Genomic DNA, 19082 nt, shown 5'->3' on the forward strand with positions numbered 1-19082 from the left:
CAATCACGTGCGCTGCCCGTATTGGCTGGCGCCTGGGCAATTACCAGCCGCTAGTTACCACATCCCCATGTAAGCCGCCAGCCAGCAAACAACGTCTCCTTCCCGCTTGTCGCATTAATCGGAGCTTCGTTGCTCGCCCTCAATTCCTCTTATACAGTGCGGAGATATCTTGGACTTTAATTTTAGATTTACCCATCGATTCTCGGATTGTTTATGCTTCCGGCCCCGTGTCCAAGTGACCTTTGATCGAAATTCGCCTACTGAGGACTGATTCCGTCTGAGAACGTGCGGACATTACTACTCTTAGGATCATAGAATCCCCGCGGTCTTTTGCAATCACACACATGATACCGATAATTTGACATCTGCTTTGAAGGTGTTTCGAGTCCTCTTTCGGTTTACTTCAACACCCGTCTATTAAGATAGTCGTTTTGAAACGGACGCGGTGCAGTTGTGTGAAGCTAGTTAGCTATCGGCAGCAGGAAGATGTCGGAACCAGGTTAGTTTTGCCTGATGTCAATTGCTCACAGGGATTTGAGCTTTATAGCAATGATTCCACTTGAATGGGCAACCCGACACCTTCGAGTTTGCGATAGTAGCCAAAGCTAATCACTTTGAGAACAGCTCACCCGAATCTCAACCTCACTCAGGAGGAAAAGCGGGTTTTCTTCCAGCTTTTCCAGGCGGCAGATACCACCAATATCGGAGTTATTACTGGCGAGCATGCCGTACCATTTTTCGAAAAGACCAAGCTTTCTCCTGACACTTTGGGGCTGGTATGACACAGCGCGTCCTTCGGTTCTAGATCATGGTCTGACTAACTCGTCCATTAGATATGGCAACTAGCAGACAAGGAGAACCGTGGGCTTCTAACACCCTCCGGTTTCTCAATAGTGTTGCGATTGATTGGACATGCGCAAGCCGGCCATTCTCCTACAGAAGAGCTAGCCCTGCAACGTATGTAACCTCAGACTACTTTCTGTTGATCCCAACTAATGTATCAACTATACTGCAGCTGGTCCTCTACCTCGGTTTGAGGGCATCTCCGTTAGCTCACCATCTCGCCCATCTACAGCAAGTCCTCCGCCAGCTGGGCAGGGAGGTCCTGTCAGAGTACCGCCATTGAGTCCGGAAGATGTGAACAAGTTTGGTTCGCTCTTTGAAAAATCAGACACCCCGAACGGAGTAATCTCAGGTACGTAAAATTTTATTGTGATATAAATTTATATGCGACATCTCCAATGGTATGATTGTATGTGCTGACATGCTACCTTATAGGTGAGATTGCGAAGCAGATCTTTGAGCGTGCTCGACTACCCAATGATGTTTTGGGGAGAATATGGAACCTTTCCGACACAAAGCAGCGGGGTCAGCTGGACGCCACGGAATTTGTCATCGCGATGCACCTTTTGACATCTTACAAAACCGGCTCTATGCGAGGAATTCCATCATCGCTCCCTCCTGGGTTATATGAGGCGGCTTCGAAACGTGGTCTGGCTCGTACGCCAACTGGGCCTCGGACCGGCTCAGATGTTCCACCAGTTCCAGCTATCCCAACACAATTTTCCGGATCCCAGCGAACGCAAAGTCCATTAAGCCGGCAGCATTTTGCCTCTCCTCTTTCAGCGCACTCCACAGGTGCTGATTGGTTGATTACTCCACAAGAGAAGGCACAATTCGACAATATTTTTGCGACTGTGGACACGGCGAAGGCTGGTATTATCAGCGGTGATCAGGCCGTCACTTTTTTCACCAACGCTCAGTTACCAGAGGATGTCTTGGCCCAGATCTGGGATCTCGCAGATATTGATGCCGATGGACAACTTACCAAAGATGAATTCGCAGTGGCTATGTACTTAGTACGTCAGCAACGAAGTAGGAAAGAGCCATTACCTACTGTCCTTCCACCGGCATTGATCCCTCCAAGCATGCGCCGACAAGAGGCAGTACAGGCAAGGCCCGCAATTGCTCCAGCTCCAGTTCCAGCTCCAGCTCCAGTTCCAGCTCCAGTTTCAGTTCCAGCTCCGCCAGCATTACCGCGTTCAGCGGCTGAAGATCTCTTTGGGCTTGACACTTTCACTGCACCGGCATCTACTCAATTTCCTCAGTCTACTGGAGGTTCCAACCCCGCATTTCAGTCTCCTGGGTCTCCATCTTCTCGGACTTCACAACAAGGACCACCCGTATCCACCTTCAAGCCTTTTGTTCCTTCGTCCCAATTCGGTCAAAGTCTCAATCCACAATTGACTGGTGCTGGAAGTACGGCAACGTCACCTCCACCTGCTTCTGATGATCTTTTGGGCGACAATGACCCCGAAGAATCTAAGAAGCTGACTCAGGAAACCACAGAACTAGCAAACTTGTCTAATCAAATTGGTTCTTTGTCAAAGGAAATGCAGAACGTTCAAACACAGCGCGCATCTGCCGAGCAGGAATTCACGCAATCATCTCAACGGAAACGTGACTTTGAGGCGCGGTTAGCACAAGCTAGAGCAATGTATGAGAAGGAGGCGAAAGATTATAAGGCTCTGGAAGAGCGTTTGAATGCGTCTCGCGCAGAGACAAAGAGGCTCGAGCAGGATTATGCACTCATTGAAGGCAGTCGCCAAGACTTGCAGAATCAGTTCAATCAGGTTTCTGCTGCGCTTGCCACCGATCAAAATGAAAATGCTACTTTAAAGGAGAAGATACGTCAAGCCAATGCTGCTGTCAGCCAGCTCAAACCCGCTTTGGAGAAGGCTCGTTCTGAAGCACGCCAGCAGAAGGGTTTGGTGGCAATTAACAAAAAGCAATTGGCAACTGTTGAGGGGGGGCGGGACAAGATTCAAAGCGAGATCGAGTCTGTGGCAAAAGAAAACCAAGATGACGAAGAGCATGCTCGGCCAGCTCTCAGCACGGCTGATATTACAAGCCCAGCTTTGTCCACTGCCAGTCAGCAAACCAATCCCTTTTTCAGACGTACAACGACAGAAACGTCTGACAGGGCAGCTTCTCCTGCTTCTAACTCACAATCTGCTTTTGATAATCTCTTTGGCCCATCGTTTGCCAGTCCATCAACATCTACACCTCCACCTCAGACTTCATTTGGTGCCGCCTCGCCTTTCGCACAACAAACACGAGATGTTTCTAAAAGCCCCAATACTTCTGGTTTACCGACTCCATCCGTGTCCCCTCCTCCTCAAGCTACATCTGAGCCACCTCCACTTCCTCAGTCCCGGCAGATAACACCCAGTTTCCTCCCACTTGGCAATGAAAACAATGTGCAGTCAACTACATCTTCCACAGCCGTCTCTCCACCGGCCAGTCGTTTTGGTGGACTAGATACTTCCGAGGCTGGAACTCCTGCGCCTTCCGAATCTGCAAGCGTAGCACGAGATATTGGTGCGCCTTCTCATCTTGGAAATGAAATATCTCATGAACCTTCCCCTTTCGATGAAGCTCCCAAAACACCTTCAGCCGAGGAAGATGTGACCCCTTCTGCAGCCTCGGGACACCATGAATTTCAGCCCACCGCCGAAGAATCTACAGGCAAGACAAGGGAGGAAAGTTTCGATGAGCTTTTTGGCAATGTTGGTCGTGAAAGATCTAAGTCTCAAAAAGCCAATGATTTTGAGGAAGCATTTGCTGGAATGAAGCCGCGTAGTGGCGAGACGCCCAACGATTCAGGGGAATTCCCTCCAATCAAGGAATTTGAAGTCGACGATGACGATGACAGCACAGACAGTGAGGCGCCAATGAAATTCGATGACGACTTTGCTCCAGTCTCTCCACAACAGAAGGATGAACTCGTTAATAATGAGTCCATCGATTCAACACAGCTGCAAGCATTCCCAGTTCCTGGTAGTAGCGTGACCGCTGAAAAACCGCCTTCCCCAGATGCTCAGCGTTCACCTCCTAGTTATGATACAGCCGTGCCTAGCATTCCTGGGAGTTTCCCTGCCATATTCGATGGATTATTGCCTAGCAGGTCTGATCCAACCCTAGCGCCAGATGCACCCCATGCGGTTGAGTCCTCTAGTGGTGCTCCGATTGTCGCTGGAGAAGTTCAGAAGAAGTCAGGTGCCCCTGATTTTGATGCAGCTTTTGCCGGGCTTGATCTAGCGCCTGCGAAAGAGGAAGACGATTCAGAAGATGAGGATGAAGTAGAATCTCACACTAAGAAGCAACCTAGTGATTTTGATTTCTCATTTGATTCTCCTTCGCAGTCGGCCAAGGCTACTTCATCTTCCTCAACTCAACCTGCCGCACCCAGCAAGGCGGCAGCGGATTTCTTCAACTTTGACAACAGCGTGGATGCGTCAACAAACCAGGCTCCTGCAGATGAGAAAGCTCCAACGAGTAACCATGACTGGGATACTATATTCGCCCCTCTTGGCAATGGAAAGGCATCTGAAGGTGGCAGCAATGGGGTTCATCCGTCTGACCCCCAGGCAGCCTCCGGATCTGACAAGAAAAAGCCCGGCTGGGCGCTTTCCGCCGATACTGGTGAAGATGACTTGATTTTGAAACGATTGACCGGCATGGGTTTTCCACGCGACGAGTCACTGGCTGCTTTGGAGAAGTTTGATTACAATATTGATAAGGTACTTCCTCCTCAATGGTATATTTGGTTACAGTCTTATTAACGTATTCGAACTAGGCTGCCGATTATTTGAGTTCCAGAACCTGAAGCGTGGCAAATGATGTCTGTTGTATATATACCGTTGTGATCTGTTTCGTTCTCTACATTTCTTTCTCTGTTACTTATGATTCCATTGACACTTTGATTTTCAATATCGCGGCAGTGCATGGTCTGCATTGTATATCAAATAAAGCATATGCATACTACTCGTGTTACCGGACTAGATCCAGTGCGCCGCCTTACATTCCTGCAGCGCTGTGCTTTCTCTTTTCTCATCTGTGTTTGTCTTGTTTCTCACTAGTACAACAGTTCATTTTCTGTATGTAATCATCACAATAATACCTAGTACGATTGAACATAGTTGCTCTAAGTCTGGGTTGGCTCGCAGGTACTTAGCTAGTGATGCGATTTTCTGGAATGACAACTGACCTTCGTATTTATGAATTATGTTTAAGAACAATACTCTATGTTCTATTGATCCATGATTTTTCTCCGGAAATCTATATTTATTCTTTTCTATATTCCTAGAATAGAGTGAGGACGACGGTGCTTATGTCATCAACTGGCCGACGTCATATTTGTTCTCTTTGATACCATATATTTTTCAACACCTTTGCGTGATTCATAAAATTGTGGAACAAACCTACTATGATCTTTCTTTCTTAATTTTTATTTTCTCTAACATGGCGTTTTCTGCATGGTAGGGCTAAGTTGGAAATAACCGTTCGCAAAATGCGTGGTCCAGCATCGTGCGGATAGTTTCGTTAGCTCCTAGATCGGTTGAAAAAAGGGACGGTATCAACTAGTTCCAGCCAAGGATCGCATATATAGACTTGAAATTTGTCTCATAATGAGTGGCCGGGAGATACCTGGTTTTTACTGGGGTAGGCATGACTAGTTTAACCGTGCTTGGTACATGTGATCGACTTTGATGTAAAAAGACATTTGAGATGGCTACTCGGCGTCAAATAACACATGAACCAACATATCAATGTTCATCGTTCGAAGATTTCAGGCTGACGACAGCACAGACACCGAGAAAAGGAAATACTTTCGTATTCAAGCCAACCATGTTGCCCCAACAGGATCCAAGTATTCTAAGGAGGCTGTTACGCAGCAAAAATACGATGTCGAGGTACTACTCACGCCTCAACTGCCACGTCGATTACGCTCACATCTTGATTAGCAACAGAGACGTCGCGCGAATATCGAGCGTCGTATTCAAAAAGAAAGAGTGAAAAGATCTCGCTCCTTGAGACACACCATCAATGGGATTACCACGGAAGTTTGTGACAAGCCGACACCCGGCTTTGTTTTGAGGTCTTATCGTGGGGAAATCTTTGCTAGTCAGCTGCAACCACGGCAGCTTTGCAACTTTAATGATATCGTCCAAGGGGGCACCGTGGCGGATTTTACTCGTCATGAAGAGACTGGTGCTCTTATTCTTGGTGCGCTATGCTTTTCTGCAAATTTTTGGTGTGCTTTGACTGATTGGTGAGAAGGGATTGATAGAGGAAATTCTTGCACGATATTGTAAGTTGAATATCTACTTTTTATGAATTTACCTACGGTCAAGTCCGCAATAGCTTCTCGAATGTTCGAACTGGCGGTTTCCAACACAATGAAGGAATTTTTCTTCTTTTCACTTATTTCGCGTCCCTTTTGGCGTCAACTGAAAACTGATCTTGTTGGTTTAGAGTATGCCCTCCGTCGTCTAAGAAGCAAGAGACATATGTCTACAATCCATCTAAAGATGCTGCTCAAATTTATTTAGGAGACTGGAGGGTTTGTTTACGGAAATTCCATGCAGTTGAAACTTTCACTGACAAGGAATAGTTAGCATCTCTCTCCTTATGTGCTTCTGGTCATTTTCTGTGAGTCTCTCATTCACCAATATTTTCATTTCAGCTTTATTAAGACCTGACCACTATTTAGAGGTATTATGAACTCTACTGGTGGTGGTGGGGGGATATATGTAGGCAGCGGAAATGTGAACGAGATGGCAACTATAGGAGGCAGTTCGTGGCGAAACCAGCGTACGTAAAGTATCACGCATATGAAAAGGATCACCTGACACTCCTTTCTCAGGAACCATAATAGACAATGTCGAAGATGATTTTTACGTATGGTGTTCAGCAGCGAATCCCAGTTCTGGGAGTGGTACCTTAGCTGTTGGGACATCCGACGGCTTGCGCACATTTGATATGAACACAGGTAACCCTCCAAGTGTTAAGAAGTGGGACATTTCATTATTTGGAGGTAGACAGAAATCCAAACGACCAGCCATGGACTTGTTAGCAGTGGACTGGCTCTCCCCAACCGTTATAGCCTCGGGATTTAGGAACTCAGTGCTGTGTCTTAGTGATTTGCGCAGTGGTGGGCACAGCAAAAGGATACGACATCCCTGTTCAATCGAACAGGTCAAGAAGGTTGATGACCACCGAGTAGTGCTCGCAGGCTATCGATCGGTATGTTTACCATTCTACATTTTCTCAAAAAGCATTCTAACCATAGCCCTGTGTAGATGTGTATGTACGACCTACGATTCACTAAATTTCCAACGAAAGAAACATCTAATAATGGACGCGTCAACGGAATCTCGAGCGAGCCATATCTCGTCTTTGAGAACTACGACTGTGAGATTGCTCCTAAGATTGATTTGAGCTGGGAATTGGGTATGGTAGCTAGCAGTGAGTTTCTCCTGATAGATAATGTAAAATCGAACCGGACTTACCAACGACATGAACTTCCCAGCCACTCGTGATCAGAGTATCAAATTCCATTCTCTGGCTGATGGCTCGGTGCTACCGTCTCCGGCGTCTCATCCGGCGTCTCGGTATCCCAGTGTGCCGGGGAATATTTCTCGTCTTCTCTTTGAAAACCCGCAATATGCTACGCGGGACTGGCAACGACCGAGGCTTTTGGTTGCTCGAGGGAATATCATTCAGGAATGGACGTGGTGATAGTCAGAATCAGTATTATGTACACATATGAATACGTTGTATATATTATGTAGTCTAAAGGGAATAAATACCTCTAGCATCGTATGAAAGAAGCTATATAGATCATCATACACGCAGATAAATTTCTCCCAAAATCAAGAGTGTAGCGTGATCGATGCGTACTCTTCAAAAGCTAACTATTTCCACGCACATTACCAGCTCACGACCCAGTAATTTCAGAAAAACTTATATGTCAATTATTTTGCCACTATTGCAACATCCTAGATGGTCTAACGGTTTATGATGGGTGCTTGTCACGCACTCGACCTGGGTTCGACTCCCAGTCTGGGAGTCGATTTTTAATTTTTTTCATATCTATATTTCTTACACCGCTGAAAACAGTGATTGGTTGTAATTAAAACGGCTAGATATACGTGAAATTACCTTTTTGTGAAGTCTATACATACATACGCTCGGCAACTGCAGGTGACGCAAGTTCGTCCGCATTCCGGGGGGACCAATCACCGGGCTCCCCCACCGATCTCCGTCGCATCGTAATTAAGGTCCGACATGAACAACGCGTTGCAGTAGAACTAGACGGACGCCAAATGAACGCCGCCTTTCGGACGAATTAATGAACGAAGCCCACCATCGTCATGCTGCTGGCTAAAACTGTGTTAGTGTAGCTATTGAGAGAGTAAAGAGAAGGGGGTAGTATAAATATCATGAGTGGGGAGTATACATGTATATCAAGATGATGAGAAAGGACAGTTGTATTTCACAAACGAGGGAATTGGTATTAAGAATTGATAGGATTTTAGTTTATTTATCCTGACTAGTATTTACAGAGTGAAGCCACCGCTTTATACTACATCATATCAAAGCCCCAAAAATATCATGTCAGATTTACCACCAACCATGCGTGCCTGGGTCTACCGAGAAAAAGGCCACCCATCCAAAGTCGTCAAGCTAGAAACAGACTTTAAAACGCCACAGCCAGCAGATCTCGGAGCCGACGAGGTCTTGGTCGAGGTGCATTACACTGGATTTAATGCCGTGATCACGATATTAATCCAATCGCTCAACCCCCGGCCCTTTTCATTTTTCCTCCCGCGGCGGGATCGTGTCGCTGTTACCGAACTCGAGTTCGCTGGGCGCTTGATTGCTGCCGGGGGAAATGTTCTGGCGAGTAGACCGGATTTAAAAATTGGGGAGTTGGTGATTGGGTTTGTAGATGCCTCCAAGGCGATATTCACTGGGGCAGGTGGTTTGGCGGAGTATGCTGTTGCGCCGGCAAAGACGGTTGTTCCGTACCACGTGCCAGGTGAAGAACAGCCAAAGCTGTCGATAGAGGAATGGGCTGGTTTGGGAGGTGTTGGATGTACAGCGATTCAAGTGATTGACCGAGCTGGAGTGAAAAGTGGCGACAAAGTGCTCATTAATGGGGGTAGCGGTGGAGCAGGAGCAATGATGGTCCAAGTCACTCGGTCGGTCGTCGGTCCCAATGGGCGTGTTGTGGCTACATGTTCGGGTGCTAATGTTGAGCTGGTCAAGAGCCTCGGTGCAGATGAAGTAATTGATTACCGACAATGTGCACCGCTGCATGCATATCTCGCAGCATCTGAACACGCACGAACACCCTTCGATGCCATTATCGACTGTGTCGGGATCCAGGACCTTTTCACTCATTCCACGGCTTACCTCGCCCCAGGGAAGACGTTTTTGAATATTGGCGGAATGGATATTGAGTACTCCATGAAGGGGATATTGAAAGGGGTTTGGACGCAACTGTGGAATCGGTTTTGTCCAAGAATCTTTGGCGGCGTGCCGAGATGGTATCGATTCTATAGTGCTACTCCTGATGTGGAGTCTCTCGAGCGATTAAGGAAATTGGTTCAAAATGAAGAGGTGAGACAGGTTGTTGATTCCATATGGGGCTTTGAAGATGTGCCAAAGGTAAGCATTCACTCTCTGGTATGTTTATTTCTAAATGGCGTCTGACCGTATTGCATAGGCATATGAAGTGATGCAAAGCAAAAGAGCAAAGGGAAAGATCATTGTTCGTGTGAGGAATTAAAGTGATTTTGAGCCCGGGTCTTTTTCACGTGTATTATCATTTGAATCCTTATTAGTAGTCACACCTGTTCAGAATGCCCCCGAGGCTGATGTTAGTCAATTTATTGTTCAGTGATTTTACGCATCTGACTGCCAACTTAATCGAATCTGAGGCGGGGTGAACCTTGGTAATGGAGGCTCTGACTGGCACCCAAACCAAATGTTTGCAGTCCTAGACGGGCCGATCCACTCAGACGGTCATTATGTTGTATGCAAACTGTAACCCAATTCAATCCAATCCACCAGCAAGCCACTCTCCAACCTCAATACCAATCCCCTTGGCAAGATCTCCAATCCAGTCACCAGATATATTGACACACCACTTCTCGCCCGCATCAGCAGTAGTTGTCGTTGCTGAGCTACCACTAATATTCGCGCTTCCAGAGGGCACGACGAGTCGAAGTCGGCGCAACGTTGCGAGTTCAGTGTATATTGTGTCTGCCATGGCAGGTGCACGGATAGGGTTCGCTGGTGGGTTCGGGTCGATGGCATGATATATGGCAATTAACCGCTCAAGTGTGAATGGACGTGCTGTGAGGATCGTGGATGGACCGGCTAGATGACCACCGCCGCTCCCTGCGGACGTAGTTGCGGATGTGGTTACAAACGCAGAGTCGAGCATTGTTTTGGTGATTTTTGTTTTGACACGCTTTCCCTTTCTGGGAGTTGATGGGTCATCGAGGTCGTCTTCTGCTTGGGCTTGGGAGAGGAGTTTCAGCCTTCTTCTGTGATGGGATCGTTTGTTCCTAGCAGATAGAGATGATGAAGAAAATTTCGAGAAGAAAATCGTGTCTAGTCGCGACGGTGTATGAGATGCCACATAGGCCGACGTAAGGACAAGGGTTGGAAAGTATGGCAACGAAGGGGGTTTTGGCGCCAGGAAAGTGATTGATCTGCTATTGTTCTTGGTGGTGGCTTCGTCCGAAACAATATGATGAACCAACATTGTTTCTCCTTGAATTTTAAACATGGCTCGATTCCGGACCAAGAGCTTTGGAAAATCCCACTCTCCGCTTCCTCCTAGTGGCGTCTCCGTCAAAACAGGCTGGACAAAGCGAGGCCATAGTCGTTCACAAATGCTCCTGAATGAGGGAATAGTCCCCACCGTGGGTCCAACTAAAGAGTCATATACTGTTGATACAAATTGCGGGTAAATTTTCAAAGTAGTGTCAGATATGCCCTCCACAGCTGGCGGATTAGAGGCTGTAATGATTGTAATAGCCTCTTTGCGGGTGTAAGGCGGGAAACTGATATGCGGCACGCCAGCCAAGCTCAGAAACAGCGGACGAGGTGTAGTATTCAAAACGAGAATGACCGTCAAAACTGGGATCTATACCATCAGGTAAGTACCCATGCACACTGCCTATCCAATCTAAGGGGGCTTACCACCTCGCCCAGTCTTGCCAACGCAGCGAGTAACATCTGAGATGCATCTCGTTGTTTATCAATGCCATCCAACACCAGTATAAATTTGTCGACCCCCTTCCCCTTGGACGATGAAAAGGCGTCTGTCAAAAGCACCACCAGCGTGCTTACATACTCGCACTTGCCTTTGCCGAATCGCTCCCATTCGTCTCCCAAATCAAGCACGCGTAGTGTCTCCAAAAGTATTTTGGTAAGCAGATGTCTTCCGGTAATGCATTCGGCGCAGCGGACGACTGTATGAGGAACGTTGAGCGCTTCCAGAACGGCTCGAGTAATCGTGGATTTGCATGTTGCTGAGATCCCATGCAGAACGAGGGCCGGTGGGCTTGGAACATGGGGCTATTCACGAGGTTAGATCATCTCAACTCATCTTACAGGATAAATGAAAACTTTTGGTGAGCACTCACACTTAGAAGCGCCGCAAGCTGCTGAGTTTGCGATTCACGGCACGGCCATCGTTGGCTCAAAGAGCGGCCTATCTGGAGAGGAAGAGGGGTCATTGCGATTGCATTTCGGGAATGGAATGTATTGTGATTTAGAAATGCTTTAAGAAGCTTCTTGAGGTAGCTATTATTAACAGATAGGTGCAATGTTTGGGTGTTGTGGGTGAGGGACGAGCACAGTTGACTGCTTTTTCAAGCTAGGCTGGGTGAAGCTGCCGCACCGGCCGCGGAAGTCAACAAGTCCCAGTCCAACCGCTGGGCCGTGCTCCACGCTGCGCGCAGCTTCTATCCATGAACCCTGGTGCTATCAATCCATGGTTTCAATTATTACAACTACGTGGCATAATCCAGACAGGGCATAAAGTATGAATACATTCATCTAAAGCTAAAAAAGGCCAAACACTTCCTGGGACACGAATGTCGGGGGTGTGTACGTCAGGCTCTGACTGTGTCTAGAGTCCCTTGCAGCCATGAACAATATTGAGCAAAGACATTGACGAAATGAACTAAAAGAAAAAGGGGGGAAATAGTCTGAGAGAGAGTGAAGTTTAGTCAAGAATCTCAATCATGATTCCGTTATCATCGTGTTGCATGCGCATACAGAGTAAAAGAAGAAGAATTGTACAGTTCATGATGTAATGCGTCTTCAGAAGAAAATGGTGAACGATCCTGAAAAATGCATCAACCAAATGGAGAGAATATCGCCGCGCTGCGTCAAGTTGATTCTCCAACAATTTCAACTGACGCATGTTCGTTGATAGGGCCGTTAATCGTAAGCGTCATAGCGTCGTCGCTAGAATACAAGTCTGTATAGCACAGAGATGGGAGGACGGTTGTTTTGATTAGAAAAAGGTGTTGCCACCAAACGCCTGATTCTGAGGAAGGGTGTGGGTTGGAGTGTGTGAAAAGGTTCCAACTTCGCCAGGACCAGTAGAAGAGGGAATGCCAAAAGCATTAGACGGGGTGGTCAATTGCGGGGTGCTGAACGACTGAGCAGCAGTTCCATTAGCACCAAAGGAATTCGGGCCGTTTAGGAAAGGCTTTGGTGGAACCTGCATCGATGCAGGCAGCTGGCCAGAAGACATGTCATTAGGCGTGGCTTGACCGCTAGGGTTGCCGCTGGTACGTCCCGAAGATTCAACACCTGCCATTTTCCCAGCAATGCGACGTCCGTGAGGAGTTTGGCGGATAGCAGGCAAGATAGGACGAATAGCGTCCATAAGGCGGTTGCGAGTGTCAGCATCGACAAAATCCATTGCAGTCTGAACGACATAGTTTGCGAAGGAGTCTCGCAGCATTGCCTCGAGCTCGCGGGGAACAAGTAACTCTTCGGTCATGCGGCGTCGCATTGGAAGCTCTGCGGTGCGCAAGCACTTTTCGATTACGTTAGAGCTAAACTTCTGCTTCGAGAGGGGAGGAATGTTGCCCAGGAACGTCTGGCAGAGCGGCTCAGTGAAATGGGGCTCAGACAAATCAAGGATGTACTGGACAACGTAATTGCCGAATGGATCCTGAACGAGCGAGAATGCGTTGGATGTGATCTGAGCAATCAAGCGAGCGCGCTGGTCTCCTGATGCATGGTCGATACAGCGCTGCAGAACACAGCATCCGTGGCGATGGGTGCCGACCACGACACATGAAGAACCGACAGCATCATAGATGAATTGCGCATCCTCGGCAGACAGACGATTGAGACATTTTTGAATGACATGGTTTCCGTTGAGGTCTTGAACCAAATCCACAACGTGGCCACGCAGAGCCTCAATAACCATCTGTATCTGCTGCTGAGTCGAAACGAATTCGATCATTTTCTGCAAAGCACGCGTGCCATGCTGGTTCAGAGCGATTGGAACAAGCTGTGGCGCGGCATTGTGGATCAAACGAGTTCTCTGATCATCGTTCGAGTATTCGAGTAGCTTTTGACACAGGTAGTTGCCAAATGGATCTACGCAAGGTCAGTAAAAGGTATTAACATATTAAAAGAGTGCGGGAACACAAACCAGTCATTAGTTCAACTACGTGCATACAAGTTTCGGCGAATATCATCTGGACGTGGTCGGGATTGCGTTCCTCAAGCTTACGCTGAAGATAACGACATCCGTGTTGGTCCTTGCACAGGCCATACAGCTCTCCGCGGTACTGTTCTAGCGGAAGATTCGCAAAGCGCGAAACTTGCTGAGCGTCGGTTTCACCATTGCGATGAGCAGGAGCATTATTCTGACGAGCTGGTATCCTCGAAAATTGGAAACCCCCATTTTGACCGAACCCAGGGTACGGAGCTTGACCATTGAAATTTTGGACATTGCTCCCGTTGACTGGGATCCCGTTGTTCATGTAGGGCTGAGCAGCGTAAGGGAAGAATTGACCTTGGAAATTAGGGATACCATTGCCAGTCGCAGGGCCTGTAAGAGTCGGTCCAGATGCAGCAGAAAGCTGAGGTCCAAAAGGAGCGGCGGTAGGTTGAAGACCCGAGGCTGGGCCATTACCGTTAGCAACGAGGTTGGAGTCTTCACGTTCAGGGGATTCTTTGGCAGAACGAGAATTAGCCGCACCAGGAGGAATGCGGCCTAGGCTCGCATTGTGCTGGTGAAACGCTTCTGCATGAGACTTTGGAGGAGTAATAGAGTTTCCAAAGCCATTTGCTTTCATGGTGGGCAAATCATTAGTCGAGTAAGATGACTGCAGAGATACTGGTCGAGTAGACGTCGGGCCAGTAGGAGTTGTGGGCTCCTGTTTACCAAAGAAGTTCAGCTCCACGGAATGGCGAGCAGCATGACGAGTGTGGTTGCCCATATCAGTAGATGGCGCACCATCAATCTGATTTTCAGAGCGAAACATATTCAAATCACCCTGGGGCATAGAACGGTAGCGACTATGAGTGTTCCAGGGTTCAGGGGTGCGGGAATTAGCCAAATCAAGTGCGTCGGAATTGGCAGAAAGCTTAACAAACGTATATTAATATCAAACTGAGGCATGCAAGTGAAATTCCTGACTTACCAATCCTGAGTTTTGTGACAACGTGGGAAATTTATCGTCAAGATCTGTCATTCGAAGATAGCTTTTTATGTCTGGAGTAGGGAGGCGGTCCTCGTCTTTTGGAGCCCCTCTACTCTCGTCACCGAAAAGAAGCTTGGCTGCGTTGAAGGGTTCAAGTGTCGAGTTGTTGTAAGTTGCAGTTGTTGATCTCAACTGGGCAGCCAGACTTGTTGTAGGCATAGAGTAACGGTGAATTCTATCAAAGAGTGGAAGTCAGTAGTTTGCCAAGAAAAAGAGCAGCAAACATGAGAATAAATTGATGTGAGTGAAATGAGAGAGATGAGAGAGAAAGAGGAGAGAAGAAGTAAGAGAGAGAAAGTGGGAGAGAGAGAAGGAAAGAAAAGAGGTGCCTGGTGCCGAGACACTTGTTTTCCCAACGAGCTCATCGTGACTGAATGCCCCAACAGTTCACAATGACCATGAATTGAGTTGTCATGTGAATAGGTTGAGCAATTGCATAAGATATGTAATTGGACAAAGGAATTGAGGGCCATAATGAAAATGCCAGAGAGATAGAAAGCCACTTACGAGGGACCTGGTCGGTAAGCAGAGGTGGAGTCTGGGAAATATTCCTCCTCCTCTGAGTTCCTTCGAGAACCTGGAACAGACTGGACTGAGAAACGCTGGTTGTTGGCAGTTGGAGTAGTGCCGTTTCTGTTGGTATGAGAGGTGGTTGGGGGTGAAGTCACTGAAGAAGGAGAAAAAATGTTGAAGATGCCAGGAGAGGAGGTGACACTGGAGGTGGAGAAACGTGTGTGTCGTGGGAAGGCACTTGAGAAGGTAGTGTCACGGTACTCTGGAGGTGTCGTGGGTTCACTGACAGGGCCAGAGAGGCCTGCATTAGCAAGGTCACGAGCTAATTGGTCCATTTCCTGCTTCTCTCTCTCATGTTGGAGATCAAGTAACTTCATATCAGCCTCAAACCGCTTCTTCTGTTCCCGCATATACTCAATGTGTTGGCGCTTTTTCTCAAACTGGAGAGCGATGTCAGTTATTTATAGGGCAGGAGAAAAGATCTCAAACTCTACTTACCAACTGTGACTTGTGAATATGAGTTGCCTATATACACAAGATCATTAGTCATCACATTTGCAAATGAAGGTGAACAAAGCAGTTCCAGCTCCCAGAGAAAGGCTTTTCACTGATGAAGCTGACAATGAACCGGAACAATAGGAGCAAGCCCCTGGACGGACACTAGACCATGTCCTCAACCTCAGATCTCCCCAACAGCGTCCCATGCCTACACGATCGAATGATTACGACAAAACGGGGACTTACCGAAGACAGCAAGTCCAGGGACTCGGACGTTTGGGAGGACTGCTGGTTGGCAAAGGTCCATGACGACAGTTTACTCGCATCGGTAGTGAAACGGCGTTGGAGGTTGGCACGCACTTCGGTAGAGGGACGTTGGAAGGCAGAAATCAAGTTGGACTGGGGAGATAGAGGTGTGTATGCATTGAAGTGAGCGTCGGCGGGCGGAGACCGCGGCGATGGGAACCGCAGCTCATCAAGACGCTCGCTAAGGCCGTTTTTGAAGGCCATGGTGAGGAGGGAATACTCGAGCGGAGGTCAAAAGCTACACGAGGGCATCGGGCAGGTTAGCGGATTATAGTAACGGGAAGCAGCCGAAGCAACGCTTAGAGGCGAAATTGTACAACGAAGCATCGCCCAATTGAGCGGCCAGAGTCAAAAAAGGAGTGACTGAACGATTGTGTGGCTGGAGAAATATCAGGGCATGAGCGAGCGAAAGGGGAGCAGAGGGGGGTGGTTGGTGGGTGGGTATTGTTTAGGGTGTGAGGGTTTCAGACGATTGGGAGGGGCGGAGACACTACCAGCGGTTGGCGGTGTGTCTCGGGGAGGCAGTAACGCACGCAAGGAGCGGAGAGGGGTGCTGGAGGGGCCAAATCACTTGCTCTGTACCTCTTCGTCTTTCCTGCAGCACTCACAGAGACTCAGGACAACGGCTATACGGACGACGAGGCGACTTATGGCATGTCGACACTGGCGCTGTCGGAAGGGTGCTTGGAGCAGGCAGGGCTCCAGTCGGCGGCTATCAGGGCGAGCGACGGGACGGGACAGGACAGGCAAGGAAACGCGCGGTAAAGAAGGTCGACGTCCAGCACAAATCATACAGAAAGCGCATATAATATACAAGAAGGCGAGCCTGGACTGCGAGGAGAGGAGGATAGAGGGACAAGTTGGGCTGGCGGCGGGACAGCCAGAAGAAGACAGGGACTAGCCTAGTACTAATATACACTACTAAGGATTAGTTGAGTTGGTTGGTACTGGTTAGTCAACAATTACAATACTAACGTTAACTAACTAATAAATTATAATTATTTCGTAGTCAGTCAAATCGTTAGGGCGCGCACGGCGGTTACCTTTGCCCCCCCAGCCCCGGCGAGGCGGGGAGCCAATCGATCGTTGTTGCAACAGGCCTCGACTACAGATGTAGCTAGTTGGCTTGCTCATCATCGTCAGCGGTATTGTTACGATCGCCGCCAACCGCACGTCTTTTGTTTTAAGAGATAGATAGTAAGGGATTCCGTGCGCTGTGTCCAGCCTCCAGAATTCCGATGTGGCATATGTAAAGAACCAGATAAAGTTCAACTATTGGTACAGATCCTCGGGGCGTCTTTTCAGAGGACAGGCGTGACAAGAGCTGGTGTACGCAATTAACTATCGGGCCCTCCCGAGGACCGTCGCCATGTAACTATCTCAACCCACTAGGAACAGGCGAATACGCCGAGTGTTCCCTCAGCAATTGCAGGCGCGATACACAGCGGAGCTACCATGACCGAACAAAGGCAGACAGCGGGAGACGCCAGAGCATCGGATTCGGAAACTATATCTGAGCCAGCCTAGACAGACATGGATGGTGGACGGAGGGCGTTCCTAGCTACCGCTGCAGGCAGGTGCAGCTAGCCAGATCGCTGGCTTCCAGTCAGTCTGCAGGTCAGTACCAAGGCTGCCCTATCTCAACCCGCAATCCGCAATCCGCGATTCGACAAGCTAGGAACGCACCTACAACCATGCAACTGTCGCGGTCGTTTTCTTTGTTCGGCAGTGTTCTTCGGCGCAAGACTGTCCTGCCGTTACTCTGTTACCGACAGCAGTGCAGAGAATAAAAGATACTCCAAAGAGTTGGAGTGATTGGGCTGCCGTAGGGAAGAGAAGGGAAAGCCTGAGCCGAAGTTAAAAGGCAGGCTAGAGCTTCCGCTTGGCTGTGTTACCCGCCGCTCCACCCTGCTCCCAGCCACGTCAAACAGCAACTATCAACAATCAATCAGACCTGGAGCAGGCAATGACACATGCCGCGTGTCTGCGAGTATGCAACACACTGTGCAGTATATACTATGTGCTCTGGACAGTCGCAGTCCTTCAGCGTGGTTGATGATGGCACCACGCATGGTGGCGACAACAGGAGCTCCACAGGTTGACAGCGACCGCCTTTGTTGGAGGAGCGGTGTGACCGAGCTTTTCTTATTTGAACTCTAGCCTGATTCATCGTTGATTGTGTTTAATAATAAACATGGCCTGGAATGTCGAGGTAAAACCCTCAAGACCGTTCAATGGCTGCTCTACAAGCGAATAATCACACAATCCTCAATATTGTCGAATACCACCAATATCATATCATCGCGCTGTGCCCCGCGCGGTTGTTGGATGTATGCAGCACTGCGATGGTCTGGAGTGGATTGAGAATCCGGAACTAAGCCCTCGCTAATTTCCCACAGTGAGCCTAAATGTCCCCTGCGGCGTTCCGTGGTTGCATCTGTCTTTTCCAATTAGTAGTCCAGCCTTGCTCACTATTCGTTCCTATGCGTCCTCTGCCTTTTTTAGAGTGCATGTGGGAACTCCGCTCTCTTAAGCAACTTGTAAAGCAAGCAATATATACCATTGTACAGAAGCACAAGTCAATTTATAAGACAATTCCTGCCCATCATCAATGGTTTGATCAGTCCGAAACGCCTGCAGTGTTCGGCGGTCAGTCCGGTGTCAGGCTTCTGAATCCGTTTCTCAGTGGCTAACCCCGCACTCTCAAGTCGGTATGACAAGTCACAGGGAACACGACCATTGATGAACTGTACAAGTCTGGCATCGGCTTTCGTCTTCTCCACTTGTCGAGAGATGTATATTCTAGCGCGTGTATAGATAGCAATTGTCAATTGATCTCGATGCCTGTCAATTGTTGGGCGCGTTCGCGGCCTAAATGTGGGCTTTTGGATTTCACGGTTGAAGCCCGCTACCACCATTTCACGAGCAGGATGCTAATGGCTGCAAGCCTCTATCGAGATATGATGTCCTATGGTGGCTCAATGTTCAGCCACAGAGCCTCAACCCACCCCTCGCAAACTCGCTTACCGACCATCGAGGTGTGCGAGCCGGATAGAGAGATTATTATTACCTTCCTGAGGCTGCTCTTGCCGAGACAATGGCCTAAATGCCTGGCAATCGAATTGACAGCCAAAACTAATACTACTGTCTCATTCCTTGACT

The 19082-nt window shown here is 48.4% G+C and overlaps 4 protein-coding genes and 1 non-coding gene across 5 annotated transcripts; 4 read left to right on the top strand and 1 right to left on the bottom strand.

Moving 5' to 3' along the window:
• Positions 1-72: 72 nt before the first annotated feature.
• BGW36DRAFT_387732 (EF hand domain protein) lies at positions 73-5077 on the top strand. The gene is given in 7 exon segments (XM_046217155.1): positions 73-499; positions 625-776; positions 834-957; positions 1016-1195; positions 1279-1967; positions 1986-4583; positions 4640-5077. The coding sequence occupies 7 exon segments, from the start codon at positions 487-489 to the stop codon at positions 4667-4669; spliced, it is 3786 nt and encodes a 1261-aa protein (XP_046067220.1). The 5' UTR covers positions 73-486; the 3' UTR covers positions 4670-5077.
• A 163-nt stretch (positions 5078-5240) lies between these two features.
• On the top strand, positions 5241-7688 carry BGW36DRAFT_387733 (uncharacterized protein). The gene is made up of 10 exons (XM_046217156.1): positions 5241-5505; positions 5653-5756; positions 5808-6069; positions 6124-6154; positions 6319-6406; positions 6458-6495; positions 6557-6657; positions 6710-7089; positions 7146-7311; positions 7376-7688. Exons 1-10 carry the CDS (start codon positions 5472-5474, stop codon positions 7582-7584), a joined length of 1413 nt encoding a protein of 470 aa, XP_046067221.1. The 5' UTR covers positions 5241-5471; the 3' UTR covers positions 7585-7688.
• A 154-nt stretch (positions 7689-7842) lies between these two features.
• On the top strand, positions 7843-7915 carry BGW36DRAFT_t68. Its single transcript has one exon. It is a non-coding gene; the product is annotated as a tRNA-Asp (tRNA).
• A 545-nt stretch (positions 7916-8460) lies between these two features.
• Positions 8461-9640, top strand: BGW36DRAFT_305056 (alcohol dehydrogenase; the record flags this gene model as incomplete). The annotated part of the gene is made up of 2 exons (XM_046212033.1): positions 8461-9519; positions 9578-9640. 2 exons carry the CDS (start codon positions 8461-8463, stop codon positions 9638-9640), a joined length of 1122 nt encoding a protein of 373 aa, XP_046067222.1.
• Positions 9641-9907: 267 nt separating this feature from the next.
• BGW36DRAFT_400483 (uncharacterized protein) lies at positions 9908-16124 on the bottom strand (the record flags this gene model as incomplete). The annotated part of the gene is made up of 8 exons (XM_046218636.1): positions 9908-11008; positions 11065-11428; positions 12534-13491; positions 13547-14486; positions 14544-14778; positions 15111-15556; positions 15745-15765; positions 15861-16124. 8 exons carry the CDS (start codon positions 16122-16124, stop codon positions 9908-9910), a joined length of 4329 nt encoding a protein of 1442 aa, XP_046067223.1.
• Positions 16125-19082: the final 2958 nt, after the last annotated feature.

Source organism: Talaromyces proteolyticus (assembly GCF_021365285.1).
Source record: "Talaromyces proteolyticus strain PMI_201 chromosome Unknown BGW36scaffold_12, whole genome shotgun sequence".
NCBI classification, from domain to species: Eukaryota; Fungi; Ascomycota; class Eurotiomycetes; order Eurotiales; family Trichocomaceae; genus Talaromyces; species Talaromyces proteolyticus.

Coding starts and splice junctions, on each gene's coding strand:
- BGW36DRAFT_387732 (XM_046217155.1), top strand. Junction 777..833: donor CTCCTGACACTTTGGGGCTG/GTATGACACAGC, acceptor CTCGTCCATTAG/ATATGGCAACTAGCAGACAA. Junction 4,584..4,639: donor TTGATTACAATATTGATAAG/GTACTTCCTCCT, acceptor TATTCGAACTAG/GCTGCCGATTATTTGAGTTC.
- BGW36DRAFT_387733 (XM_046217156.1), top strand. CDS start 5,472: ATGAGTGGCCGGGAGATACCTGGTTTTTACTGGG. Junction 6,496..6,556: donor TGTGCTTCTGGTCATTTTCT/GTGAGTCTCTCA, acceptor ACCACTATTTAG/AGGTATTATGAACTCTACTG. Junction 7,090..7,145: donor TGCTCGCAGGCTATCGATCG/GTATGTTTACCA, acceptor AGCCCTGTGTAG/ATGTGTATGTACGACCTACG.